Genomic DNA, 14224 nt, shown 5'->3' on the forward strand with positions numbered 1-14224 from the left:
TAAGATTTTGCAAAATATTTTTTCTAATCATGAAAGAAACAATATATTATATATTAAATTTGTTTGTTATTGCTAAATATATTAATGAATTTTTAACAAAATATGAACGATCTTTTTATTTCGAAATTTTCAAAAGTATATTTCAATAATTTAGTTGAAAACATAATTCTATGAATGAAAAGAGTTTGTTTATTCATTATAAAAGAATAATTGGTATAAAAGTATTAAATGATATGATTGAACTATATACTATATACAGACAACTTGGGTTAGATATCCTTAGATAAATACCGAAGATATCCAATTCGCGCATTGATCCAGAAACTAAATTATAATTATCTTTTAAGAAATTCACTCTGATTCTATTATAAAAGTGTTGCTGTTGATACTCGAATAAAATGAGCTCATTTTGATGATCAAGATTCTTATATGAAACAATTTTTTCATATTTTTTTCCATTGTTTGATCCAAGAACCTCAAAATCTGTAACAAATGGATGGTCTATGAATTCCATTACTAATCCTGAGTAATTGAAAACTCCTTTGAATATGAATTCAATATAAGGATCAGAATAGGTTGTATAATAAAATGAGGATGAATTTCCATCAAATGCATTCTCAACTCTTCTCTCAGGGTCATTGTTATTATCAGCTCCAGGAGTTCCTTCAAAACGGAAGTAATTATTAGAGTATAAGGATTTTGACTTGAGAACAGTCCTTAGAAATCCACCCTCATTTAATGATGGATAAGTTTTTATCGATTCTAAGACAGAGATTCCGCCTGAAGTAATCAGTTAAATTTGTCACTTTTTTAAAAAATTAAAATGACAGAAAATCCTCCATTTCATCCAGTTCTAATAGTTTATCATCACAAACCATTCGAAAAAGGCAAAGAATTGGAAGAAGAAGCACATAAGAACAGTGAAAATATATTATTCATTTATCCACAAAAATCAGATCCAGAAATAACGGAACAATTACTTTCTGTTTTCATATCATTAGATACATACTCTAATTTATCATTAAATAGCAATCATATCGACTTTTTATCGCTTCATGAACAAAAAATTGCAATTGAATATTATGCAAGGCCTGACAACTCATATACAGTATTTATATTATGCCTATCATCAAGTTACGAAGATATCGCAGTTAAAAATGCTACAAAGCAACTTATGCGTGGAGTATTTTTCATTTTAGGACCAGAAGGCATTTGCAACTCTCAATTGATATCTAATGTATTTGTTGCCGAAGGTGAGAGAATGATTAACCTTGTTATTCCAAAAGATGGAAATTCGATGAACATTAGTTTTCCTTCTCTTCATACAGCAGAAAAGCATCCATCAATGCTTCCAACAGGATTAACAGAACTATACATGATGAATACAGATCCTAGAATTTGGGGAATCTCATGCTTTGTTGATGAGCAGTTATTAATCTCAATGTCTCCTCCATCCATCGTCAAATTATTCCAATTTTCATCACCGATATCTCCACAAGATAAAGTTTATCTTACAAAAGCAGACAGAGAAATAATTTTAAACGAACAAAATTTCAAAGGAAACATACCAGAAAATGACGTGATCGTTGCAAACCTTATGCGATTCGATAAACGATCAGTTACATTTTTTGTTCTGGCATCTGAAATTTCAGAAGATTTGTTACTTAAAGTATCTGATACAATAAACAACAAAACGATACCACACATTACTAGTATGCAGCCTAAGCGCTCCAATTATCCAAATAGTTTGCTTATGTACGATAGAGATATGATGGTTGTCCATTCTGGTCAACTTTCAGCAGATTCGGAACAATCGGCCGCATTTTTGCACTCAATGTTCATTGATGAAAAGCGTCCTGCAATCGATGGCCTTGTTGGAAACTTTGACGAAATTGTTATCGGTTTTAATACACATGGTCTTGAAAACTATACTACGATTCCCAATGATAACGAATGTACTTTCGAAGAACTGTACTCTACAGCTATTCACCAGTCTCCTCAGTTATCCAGATATCTCTCTAATATCAAACAATAGATTCTTTTTAAATCTTGAACATTTTTGTATGTTTTTATAAAAGTAAACTTTATTTGTTTGTAAACTTATCATTTTAACGTTGCACAATTTTCCTTGTTTCAAAATTTTTACGGTTTTCTTCACAATTGAAAATTTTCTTTCAAAAAGCAAAATCTTTACATTATTTTATCAACCTTTTAAGTAAATATAGGCTTTAGAATGTTAGGATTTTTAATTGATCGCAAATTTGAATAGTTTAATTTTGAAATAATTTTATTTTTTTATTGCTAACGAACAATTTGATATTATTGGCTTTTTACTGTGAGTTTTGTAAAGTTAACAATAAAAAATTTATTTTTATAGAATGAATTTAGTGACTGAATGAGCGACATTTGGAATAGATTTTTCAATGGATACAGTTATAATAATCATACATCAAATACACAAGTTCCTGCTTCATCAGGAAATTATCATATTCATCACGTTTACTTTACAAACCTTAATTCACGAATTGTTTATTTTTCTGGGAGTAATGAAAGCAAACTTCTTATATCATTTTGCGTTTTTGATTCTAATTCTGGCAATAACAAAGGCGTTAATATTTACCAAGTAGAAGGCCAATGTGTTCAATATCGAATTTGTAGTTACAGCTCAACAACAAATAATAATTATCCACACTCATATATTAACGTAACAAATAATCAGGAATACAAAAATTACTTAATTGAATCAACAATTACTTTAAGTAAGGGAAATTCAGGCCCAATATATCAACAATTTGGTGATATTAAAATTCATAATGTGAATATTTCAAATTCAGAATCGTTCCAACATGATTCAGTTTACTATTTATATGCATCTCAGTTAACTGCATCAATTTCATATTCGACATTCTTTAATAACACAGCCAAATATTATAGAAGCTTATGCCATCAATATGGCAATATTAATATCAATTATAGTAATATACTTTCAAATCAATGCCGACAAGTTTATTATACTGATAACGGAATTATTTATGCATCTAGTAATTCTATAGTTACTGTTGAACAATGTATTTTATCAAACAATAAAGGCTACTATTTATTCTGTACAAAAAATGCTGGTAAACAAATGATTATTAAATTCTGTTACTTTCCATCAAATGAAATCATTGAAACAGCTTATGGCCCAGTAACTACATCAACTAATAACTCACTTCAAATTAATAATGAACATTTCAATACAGCAATGTGTTATGCACCAAATCCATTCAAATCAATTACACTTCAATCAGTTAAACTCGAAAGAACAGAATACTATTACAAAATTGACAGATATATCAATGTTTCCGGAAATGGAAAATGCGATATAAATAGTATTACAATTTATTGTATAATAGATGGTTATGATGCATATGAATTAAATAATCGTACTTTATCTTATCAAGAGAATGATATGACATATAGCTTCACAGGATTTTGTGAAATTCCAAATACTGTTAATGAACCAGGTAATCATAGTTTGTCTGTTCATGCCAGTAATGGTATAGATATCTCAAAATCTGTAAGGTCTAAATTCTAAATCATTCGTAATACTCTAAAGATTAAAATTATAAAGCAACCAACATTCCCAATTTATCTCAACAGAACCCGTACTATGAAATTCATATTATCTGTCACAGATCAAGATGGCGAAGGAAATGTTACAATTAATCATGTTCTCAATAGCATTAATGGTGAAAATCCTACAACTGTTCAAATTAATAATGATACTGTTCCATATAATGTTCCATATAATGTTTCAATTCCAGAAAATTTCGATGTTGGAAATTATAAACTCAGATTTACTGCGACAGATGAACACAATCTTACTTCAGATATCAATATAACAGTCACATTTGCTAATTTTCCTACTGAAAATATCAATATTGTTACATTTCATAAATTCTACAAACGTTAATCACTAATCATATTTATCATATTCTATTTTTTCATAAAATTAATAAAAACATTATTTCTAATTTATAAATTTATTTAATATTTTCAATTTAGTGATAAAATTTTATTTATTTATTTAGAAATAGATATTAGTGATAAAACAATCAAAACCTCTACAAAATGTGCATTTGAGAAACAATTAAGAACATACAGGAACTGAATTATTTTGAATTGATTTCTCTAGTGTAATTTATAATCTTTATGTTTGTCTTATAGATCAAATCTTATTCTGTTAATAAAGAGAAAGCTTATTGGATATCTGCTGACAGTTTTACTCTTATTGAATAAAAACCCTGACACAAATATAATAAATATTTGTGGTTATTATATGGCATTTGAAAGTGTTTGGGGAAAGAAAGAAATTAAAAATTATATTTTGAAAATAAACTATCAAACAGTATTTATTATATAACAAATTAGTTACAAAGTTGAAGTAATTGCTTCTGGAAGTTGTCCTTCTCTTGTTGAATAGTTCTGCGAACGGAATCAACTTGTTCTTGACGTTCAGAGATGATTTCAACGCTTTGTTCGAATAAAATATTGATTTGGTCATTCTGCTTTATTTCATTGCGAAGCTGGATCTCTTCTTTTTCTAAATCAGTTAATTGTTTTGTCAATTTCTTCCATTTGATGAATGTTGATGGTTTTTTGCCTTGTTCAATAATATCATTCGCTGATTTAAGTCGTTTCTCGAGGTCAGAGCGCATTTCGGATTTCTTTCTCGCCAATGAATTTAATTTCTGAGAATATTCATGGAAACTGAGTTGTTTCTTAGTTAATTCGTTTTGTTTTGCGGCTGTTAATTGCTTTGCCTCCTCAAGTTTCCTTTGCGCTGATTGAATAACTTCATTTGAATATTTCTTTTTGAGATCTTCAATTTTGTTCTGTAAATTCTGTATTTTATCCTTTGTTTCTTCTGTTGCATCCTTCTCTTCCTTCAAATTTTGAGAAATTTTGTCAGATTGTTCCACAAAATTTTCAATTTTTGCGTTATTTTCGGCTATCTCCTGTTTCACACGTAGAGAGAACGAGTTCCAGTTGTTTTCACTCGATTCTATTGTGAGTTTGAGGGAATCAATTTGTTCTCTCAGCGGGCGAGTGATATCTTTAAGAGATTTCCTAAGGGAATCCATCCTTACATTTAGTTGTTGGTTTTCTATCCTAGAAACATCAAGTAAAGCTTTGAATCTACTTGATTCATATTCAAATTCGTCTTTTTGATTTGATTTGAACTCCTGGAGATCGGCAATCTGTTGTAATAATTCTTCTTTATCTTTATTGATCTGACTTATCTTTTTCGATGTAAATTCTTTCATAGCAATGGCTTTTTGTTGAATTTTATCGATTCTGACTTGTTCTGCTGCTTTGTTTGAATCAGATATTTTATTTTTCAGTCCATTTATCCTCTCATGTAGGTTAGCTTGTTGTGCAAGAAAATTTGTTTTTGTTGTTTGTTCTTTTCTTAGGTTTATTGAGAGGATTCCGCATTCATTCGATAAGCGTTCATTTTCTTCTACCAATGGCTTAATTCTTTCTGTAATGATTGGTATTTTTTTGTTGATTTTTTGTTCATCAGATTTGTATTTCTCAAGTAAAGCTGTATTTCTTATAATTTCTTGTTCTAAATCTGATAGTTTGTTTGTGGTCGATGATAATTTTGCCATTGCTTCGATTTCGTCTTGTTGAATTTTTAAATAAAAACTTTGGAATTCGTTTGCTTGATTTGTAACAAGTTCTTTTTCTGTTTGTACATTAGTGAGTTCAGATTGATGAGGCATTAGCTGTTCAATTTCTTCTTTAAGAGATTTTTCTGTATTTGCAATTTGGTTAATTTGATTTTGAAATTCCTCTTTACGCTTTTCATATTCAGTAAGACAGCGCTCTCCATCTGTTCCCATTTCTTGTTTTAGTGCGATTAATTTAACCTGTTGAGAATTAAGTTCTTCTATTTGTTTAACAGCACATTGAATACTCTCTATTAATAGCTTTTTCTTATTTTCATCGCTCTCATTCTCTTTGAAATTAACATGAGAAATATCATTGTCTGAAATGTCCTCAATTTGAATGCTTTCTTCTTGTTCTTTCGGAGGAGCTTGAGGATTTCTTGCAAACTCTGCATCTATGTCCTGTTCAAACTTAGAAACGAATCCGATGACTCGTCCCCAAAGTGCCATTTTATTGCATTGGCATAAAACAATATTTCATCAATAGAAAGGTATATCATCTGCTAAAAACAACTAAATATCGGATACATGTGTTCCAATAGCTACTAGCTTTAATCGTATATTGACTCTATCAAATGTTTTTTATTCAATATTGTAAGATTTTCATTAAACAGTGTTTGTATATGATTATGTATGAATCAAGATAAGTTTGCCGTATTGTATGAGTGATTCAACGATCAGTATATTTAGTTAATCCAAAATTAAATTTTCCAATAATTTTTGGGCTTATTTAGCTAGATAAATGCATTTTATTTTTCTTAAATGCATATATGAGAGTTCTCGGATAAGATTATTGAACAATTATAAGAAGGCTAAAATTGATGGGATAACACGCTAACAATAAAATGATTCTAATCATTAAAATAACAATTTATCACTATGCAGAATTAATGGTGAGCATTGGGTACAATATAACTTAATAATTTTTATCACAATTTCATAAAAAGCGATATGTGACAGAATTGCAAGTATTTCTATGTTTTAAAACAGTAAATTAACATAGCAAGTTAATTTAATATTCATATAACTTGATTTTTTCTTTTCAATTAACTCTTGGTTTCTTATTTTTAGTGTTCTTAAACTACAAATGCAAAATAGATGAGATTTTTGCAAAAATTAAATTGCAACATAGAAATCATCTTTTTGTTTTCATAAAAAATGCCCTTAATTTTAATGGTAGCATGAGATACATTTTGTATGTCCTATAACTAGATCAATTCATATAAAATAAATGCAAAAATTATTTCAATTTCAATAAAATATTTTGAAAGAATTTTTTACAATTATTCTAATTATTTGGTTAACATGATGAAATATGAGCAATTACAAAAAATCTCATTTAAAATATTTGAGACCAAACAGTTTGACGTTTTTCATTTTTATTCTAAATTTAATGATAATTACGAAAAACATAAAATTTAAAAGTTTTATTTTTAATTCAATTTTTGCTAAATGGTTATCTATCGATTTTGAAAATGTTCCATCTTCAATATATTTACATTATTTAACGTTTTTCATGCTAAAAATATTTTGAATATTTGAATTTGTGTATTGCTACAATCTTTAAAACTTAAAATATTGAAGAATATCATAATAGAAAGGAAATTCCCTTTACTGATAATATGTCATATATTCAAAGAATTGTATGACCATTTTCAAAACCTACTTCGAATTCAATTCTTTGAAAATCTATTTTCAATAAAATGGATAGATTACTACCTTCAGGTATCCCGCCAAATCATGGAGCGATGGGTGTTAAGTCAAAATTCACGCCAGATGAGGACTTAAAGCTGAAACAAATAGTCGAATCGCAAAAAGGTCCATTTTCATGGAAAGAAATTTCCAAGCTAATGGTAACTAGAACTCCCAGACAGTGCAGAGAAAGGTATAAAAACTACTTGAGTGACGATATTAAACACGATCAGTGGTCACCTACGGAAGATAAATTAATAATTAAACTTTATAACGAGTATGGTAACAAATGGAATATTATTTCCAAATACATTAAAGGCAGAACAAGCAATGCAATACGTAACAGATGGAAATATCTTATTAAAAACGGTTGTAACCAAAGTTCGGCGCATTCGACTTCAACCGTTGAAGATTCTGAAGACTCAAATTATGGACCTGTAGAAAAAGTACAAGAAAAAGCTGATAATCCCTCAGATATTTTTTCAAATGAAGGTCTCATGGACAGAATGATCAATACAATTTTCCCACAAGGAAAGCCTAATAATCTTTTTGAGAGCGATGAAGATCTAAGCATATTTGTCAGCTAAAGAAGATAAAACTTATTGATTGTTTGTTAAATCTTAAATTTTCATTTTAATAATTTTTGTATTTCTATTATAAAATCGATATAAGCATAATACCAACGAAAGTTTATGTGGTATTGCTGCTTATCATATAATTTTTTGTAGCTTGATTTCCATGAGATAACATCAGTTAGTTATATGATTAACAGGAAAAGGATTTCCAGGTTAAATATCTAGTAAAATGTAGTAGTTATATTTATTAAACGATTTTTCATATATCTGAAAAATATTAATTGAAAATGATTTGGTAAATTCATTAAAATATATGAAATATAAACCTGCAATATGTAATATAATTATTTGCAATCTAATAATTGTTAGGTTATGATTTTCAAATATTTCGCACATAATTAAGTTTCATTAGTTTGTTTTGAAGTCAGTAACAACACATTAATTCATGAAAAACAAAGGACTTAATATTTTGCATTCATCATCAGCTCTTAAATCTTGCTACATATGTTGAAAGATGAACTATATTTTAAAACATCATTAAATAATTCGAATGACATTCAACCAATTGTAAAAGAAGCATTAAACCCATATTGTTTATGTATTCAAATATAATGCTTAGTTTGTATTGTAACTTCCTTTCTATCCTTACATATAATAATTCTGATATGTCCATATTTCCCATGAATTATTAGTGATTTTTTTGTAAAGCTTTAAATTAATATATCTAAAGTACAGGTTGAAAAAAATATGTATCAACAGAAAGGGGCTACTATCCTTCTTCAAAGAAATCATTTGCCATATAAGTATAGACATGATTACGCAAAGAAACATATGTGTATAAAATCCATAGCTTATATAAGCCAATATATATCAATTTCTGGAACTTGAACCTTTAACAATTAATATTATACCAAATTTCATATATAGTTATGCAATGTAATGGCTTTCATTTTAGGAGAAACAAAAATATCTCTTTTTCAAGCTCATGATCTGTAGATACTAGAAATCAATAAAAAGGAGTAAATATCTTATGAAAACAAGGAGGGTTTAGTATAAATACCAGTATTTTGGATGCTTTTAAATTCAAAGTGAAATTCACAATCAAATAAGAACAATATGGTTGAACAAGATTTGATAATTAGCTATGTAATAGCTAAGTAATATCGTATAACGACATTATAGAAAATTGGTCATTTTTTGGGTTAATTAACATTTCGCAAATTGATTGGAACACTATTGTTTGATTCTATATAAAAACATATATACCCAACAGTTTATATTGTTAATAAATTCACTTTATGTATGAAATGTTTCTTATCAGAAATATGAAAAATAAGCATTAATTGAAGTAATTTTGGAAATTTTTTAATATAATTATGTTAGGAAATTGATAATAAAATATGTTATATTGGAAAAAAATAAATTTAAGAGATAACTACATTTCGATTGTTTCGATAAAGTACAAAGCGTTTAAACTGAAGTGATAATCTATAAGAGATAATGTTAAATGGCTTATTTATATAAGATTTCAAAGAATTTATTAATAGCAAATTTTAGTAGTATATGTGGACGGGTTGTGTGACTTTTTTTGTAAACGTAAGAATTCATACAATATTGAACGATTTTGTATCATTTTTTTTAACATATGAAGTAAAAAATGTAAGATTCTTACAGTTTTTATTCTTACGTTTTTGAATAAATCAAGATTTAAAAATTGACTTCTTACGTAAAATTAAAACTAAGTTAAATTTATTTTTTTATTTTTTATTTAATGATAAATGAGTATAACAACTAATTCATTGAAATCTTTAAAGTTCACTAATTCAGAATTAGAAAATATTTTAGAAAATTTTGGAGACGGTTCTTATCCAACATATATGCAGAATGTGAAAGAGTTTTCCAGATTGTTGAATGAATTTAAATATAACGGACCAATTACTAAAAAGGCTATAATGAGATATTTATATCCCAAAAAAGTTGAAAAACAGGAGAATATTCCTCTTTATGGTCCAGAGGACCTGGGCTCAGAGAGCCTTGAAACACCCCTGAATATTTTGAAGAAAAAATTAAACAAGATGAATATTATAACGATGAGATTGAGAAATTGGAACAATTAAGAAATGAAATAGATGAAAAAATTAAGGAATTGAGAAATGCTGAGAATGAAGTAGAGGGTTTAATGAATATCCCAGCTTCAGAATCAGAAGTTCAAAAATCACATGAGGAAAGATATAAAAATTACTTTTTGGAATCTACTAAAAATTTATTAGATGGTGATATTGACGAAACACTTTCAGAAGAAGGCACAAAATTTATTCATAAACATAAGTTACAATTTATTGACGATGGAGATTATCCATGTATATTACTTTCACCTCCTCTTGATTCTGAAAAATTCAAAAAAGCACTGAAAAATGTAACATATGCAACAAATACGATTAAGAAAGAAGACCATGATATTTACACAAATTATTATTTAAATAAATGTACAGGTGTTGATAAAGTTTTTGATTTGTTAGATAAAATATCAAAAGAAACAATTGGAACTATAAAATTTTATGTGATTGTGGTTTCATTATTGAAGATACCAATAATGTTTCATATGAAAGAACAGCACCGAAGGAAGACGAAGTTGAAAGGTCTATACCATTCGTTATTAAGAATATAAAAGATATGAAAACTTATAACATTATATTTATTCATTTATTTCAGAAAAAATGGAAGCAACCCATAAAACATCATCTCATCATTTTATAGCTATTCATACATTCCTTTTCAAAGTTGTGAAATTAAATAAGACAGGAATTAGATTTAATGTATCAGGGTACGCATTCTTGAGTAAATTAAAATGTATTCGTCACGTCGCAGATGATAAAAATTTATGTGTTCTTAATTCATTTTATGGACTTTAGCCCTGGACTCTCTGAGTCTCGGACTTTAAAAAAATAAACTTTATTTTTATTTATTTTTTAATTTTTATTCTTACATAAATGAACAAAAATGGAACAGCTAAAATGAATGATAATCAAATAAGAGCCGAAGGTAGAAGGTTATTTAAACGCTTCTATAACATTCCTGATGGTGTTAATCCTAAAACTCGTAGAAGTTATTTAAATGAAGCCATAGATGCATATGAAGGATTTGACATTTCATCAGAAAGTGAGAGGTTAGCAAGAATGTTAAATGTTAATATTGATTTCTATTATTGTGATCCTCAACCAGAAGACGTAGACATTAACAAGGTAGACTTTCCATTAGTGGATTCAATAATGATAGATCCAGAATTTGAAACAGTAAATATTTTATTAACACAGAGTCCATGTGGAAAACTTCACGCTGACAGAATAACAGACGTTGAAGCACTCACAGGATATAAAGTTTGCCCCTTTTGCAAAGAAGAAGTATATTCTATCCGTGATGATCCAGAAAGGAAAAACCAAAGAAGATTTTTAAAACATTGTGAGAAATGTAAAGAAAATAATGGAAGATTAATTCAAGACGTTCAATTGCAAAACACACAACAACCATATGCACCACATATACGAAACAGAAGATATATCAATGGCTATTAGCACATAATTTGCAGGAATATTATAAACCAACAAGATATTATATTACTTTTGACTTCGAAACATTAGAGACTAAAGAAGAATTACAACTTTCTGAGTGTGCAACTTTAAACGCTTACTTAAAACCATTCATGGTATCATCAACGGTTAAATTAAACGATAAAACATATACGAGGAATTTTTGCTTAACTTCGAGTGATTCTTTTATTTCTGATTGGATTGAGTTTTTATTTTCAACCTGTTCATTAGTTGCTAAATCAAATATTGAACAATATGAAGAATTAATGAATACATTAAATGAGAAACAAAAGGAAGCAATGAAAGAGCTTTTAGATGAAGAATTTAATAAAGTGAATATCATTGGTTTTAATTCAGGAAAGTTTGATTTAAATTTAATTCTTCGTGATTTAAATACTGCAAAATGGAAGATAAAATCAATGCTGGGTTCTTCTTCTCAATTTAAGCAAGTCATAGTAAAGAAAACAAACTGTCCATATGAATTAAGATTTATTGACATCAGAAATTATATAGCGGGTGGAACATTAGACCAATTCACTCAAGATTTCGGAAACAATAAATCACGTGTTAAATCCTTTTTCCCTTATCAATTCATCACATGGGAGAATTACGAAGATGAATTATATAAAAAGGAACCATTCACTCAAGATTCATTTTATTCAGCATTAACACAAGAAACAATATCCGATTCAGATTATCAAATATATCTCAATGATGCTAAAAACTTTAAGAATAGATTAGAATATTTTATTCATTATTGCAATAAAGATGTTGAAATTATGATTGACCCAATTGATAAAATTATCGAAGAAACATTTGTTTATAAAATTGACATGCTTCATAATCTTTCTTTATCATCGAATGCATCAATGATTCGTTACGCGTTAGCATATAAGAACTTCAATCCTAACGAAACATATCCAGAAGAAGAAAATGTGGAATCAAGTTTTGAATTAACAAAAAAGTATTGGAAATATAAAATTGAATCATATAAGAAACAAGATGAAAAAGCAGAAAGGGATACTAAAAACAATGTTTCAATGGATGACTATCAATACTATCACGATTTAATCCTTTCATCTAAATGCAAAATGTGTGGTAAAGCGTTTACATATGCAAATAAACCAACATTGGATAGAATAGATAATGAAAAACCACATACCAAAGAAAATTGTCAGTTAATGTGTTGTTATTGCAATGTCGTAAAATCAAATAAAGATGAAGATGTTCAACGTTTAAGAATCAATTTAAGAAATTATGCATTAAAAAATAATTTACCAATGACTTTAGATTCAGTTGAAGCTTATCACATTCTCCGTAATGGAATTACTGGTGGTCTATCAAATGTTCAACATCGTGTTAATCTTAAAGGAATCACGCACATTAATAAACTTTCATATAATCCAGAAACTAAAACTGTATCAAATGAGGACACCACCAACATTATGACTCATTTCGTTGGAGTTGACTTTAATTCATTATATCCTTCATCATTTTCATCTAATCCTCATGATTTCATTCAATATACTGACCATAAAATGTATATGCCGGGAAGATTGAATGGTGTTATCATTTGTGATACAGCAACAAAGAAAGCAAAAGCACTGGGAATAATTAAGAAGAAAAATACTTTATTCGTGGCTGAAGTAAAGGGTCACATTGATGAAAAATACATTAATGATTACATAAACTTTTTACCGATAATAAGAAACTTAGATATTATCACAGATGAAAAAACAATTGGCAGTTTTATGTATAATTACATGAAATCAAACAATCTACCAGTTGACCAGAAACAGAGGAAATTAACTCAGTTAGCATCAACACACAACCAATATCAACCATTTTCTTCTTATTATCTTTGGTATCTAATAGACAGATTTCATTTTATCATTGATGACATTCAATCAATTTTAACATTTACGAAAAACACTTGTTTTAATGAATTTGCGAACAAATTTATGAACGAAAGACAAAAGGCTGAATTAGAAGGAAATAAAGGAAAAAGTTTATTTTGCAAGATTTCACTTAATGGATCATATGGTTACGATGCAATGAATACACAAAATTACGCAAAGACTAAAATAATGAATGCACAGAAGGCACGCGTTGCATGTATGTCAAATAAGTTTAAAAACATAAGAGAAATAGGTGAAGATACATATCAAGTGATGCTTAAAGATAGATTTTATAGATGTGATACATGTTTACAAGAGGCATTCTTCACTTTAGATAATGCTAAATACTGGTATTTGGTTTTCATTTATGATTTTATGTATAAATGCATGGATGTTAATCGTTTTCATTTCATTGAAGGTGATACTGATTCATCTTATTGGGCAATCGCTGGCGACCCAAATCTTCCTAACACTCAAGCATTTCAAGCAATTGTTACCGATAAACAATTTTATGATAAAAACATTTTCAAATTCGCACCTTTTGATTTCTTCTGTTTTGATGAGAAATTTAAACCTAAATTAAAGAATAAAGCTGAAGAAAAAGCACATGAGAAGAAGTTATTGGGTTTAGCAATTGAGAAACAAGGTGATAACATGGTTGCTTTATGTCCTAAGTGTTATACATCATTCAATGGTTCAATTGATGGAAGTGATTTTAAAAAGATTGCACAAAAAATGAAAGGTGTTAGTTTACG

The 14224-nt window shown here is 28.1% G+C and overlaps 6 protein-coding genes and 1 pseudogene across 7 annotated transcripts, besides 1 other annotated feature; 6 read left to right on the plus strand and 1 right to left on the minus strand.

Moving 5' to 3' along the window:
- Positions 1–187: 187 nt before the first annotated feature.
- Positions 188–2118, plus strand: TVAGG3_0401200 (uncharacterized protein; the record flags this gene model as incomplete). Its single annotated transcript, XM_001318540.2, has 1 exon — positions 824–2035. One exon carries the CDS (start codon positions 824–826, stop codon positions 2033–2035), a length of 1212 nt encoding a protein of 403 aa, XP_001318575.1.
- Positions 2119–2393: 275 nt separating this feature from the next.
- On the plus strand, positions 2394–4021 carry TVAGG3_0401210 (uncharacterized protein; the record flags this gene model as incomplete). The annotated part of the gene is made up of 1 exon (XM_001318539.2): positions 2396–3577. One exon carries the CDS (start codon positions 2396–2398, stop codon positions 3575–3577), a length of 1182 nt encoding a protein of 393 aa, XP_001318574.1.
- Positions 4022–4401: 380 nt separating this feature from the next.
- TVAGG3_0401220 (uncharacterized protein) lies at positions 4402–6182 on the minus strand (the record flags this gene model as incomplete). The annotated part of the gene is made up of 1 exon (XM_001318538.1): positions 4410–6167. The coding sequence occupies one exon, from the start codon at positions 6165–6167 to the stop codon at positions 4410–4412; it is 1758 nt and encodes a 585-aa protein (XP_001318573.1).
- A 1238-nt stretch (positions 6183–7420) lies between these two features.
- On the plus strand, positions 7421–7996 carry TVAGG3_0401230 (RNA polymerase II transcription regulator recruiting protein; the record flags this gene model as incomplete). The annotated part of the gene is made up of 1 exon (XM_001318537.1): positions 7421–7996. One exon carries the CDS (start codon positions 7421–7423, stop codon positions 7994–7996), a length of 576 nt encoding a protein of 191 aa, XP_001318572.1.
- A 1693-nt stretch (positions 7997–9689) lies between these two features.
- Positions 9690–14224: part of a mobile genetic element that runs on past the window's edge.
- TVAGG3_0401250 lies at positions 9763–10896 on the plus strand (annotated as a pseudogene). The gene has a single exon. A coding segment is annotated over exon 1 (1134 nt).
- Positions 11838–12786, plus strand: TVAGG3_0401260 (DNA/RNA polymerase superfamily; the record flags this gene model as incomplete). The annotated part of the gene is made up of 1 exon (XM_051232746.1): positions 11838–12786. A coding segment is annotated over one exon (949 nt), but the record flags the coding sequence as incomplete, so codon positions are not given.
- Positions 13116–14161, plus strand: TVAGG3_0401270 (DNA/RNA polymerases family; the record flags this gene model as incomplete). Its single annotated transcript, XM_051232747.1, has 1 exon — positions 13116–14161. A coding segment is annotated over one exon (1046 nt), but the record flags the coding sequence as incomplete, so codon positions are not given.

This window comes from Trichomonas vaginalis, chromosome V (assembly GCF_026262505.1).
Source record: "Trichomonas vaginalis G3 chromosome V, whole genome shotgun sequence".
NCBI classification, from domain to species: Eukaryota; Parabasalia; order Trichomonadida; family Trichomonadidae; genus Trichomonas; species Trichomonas vaginalis.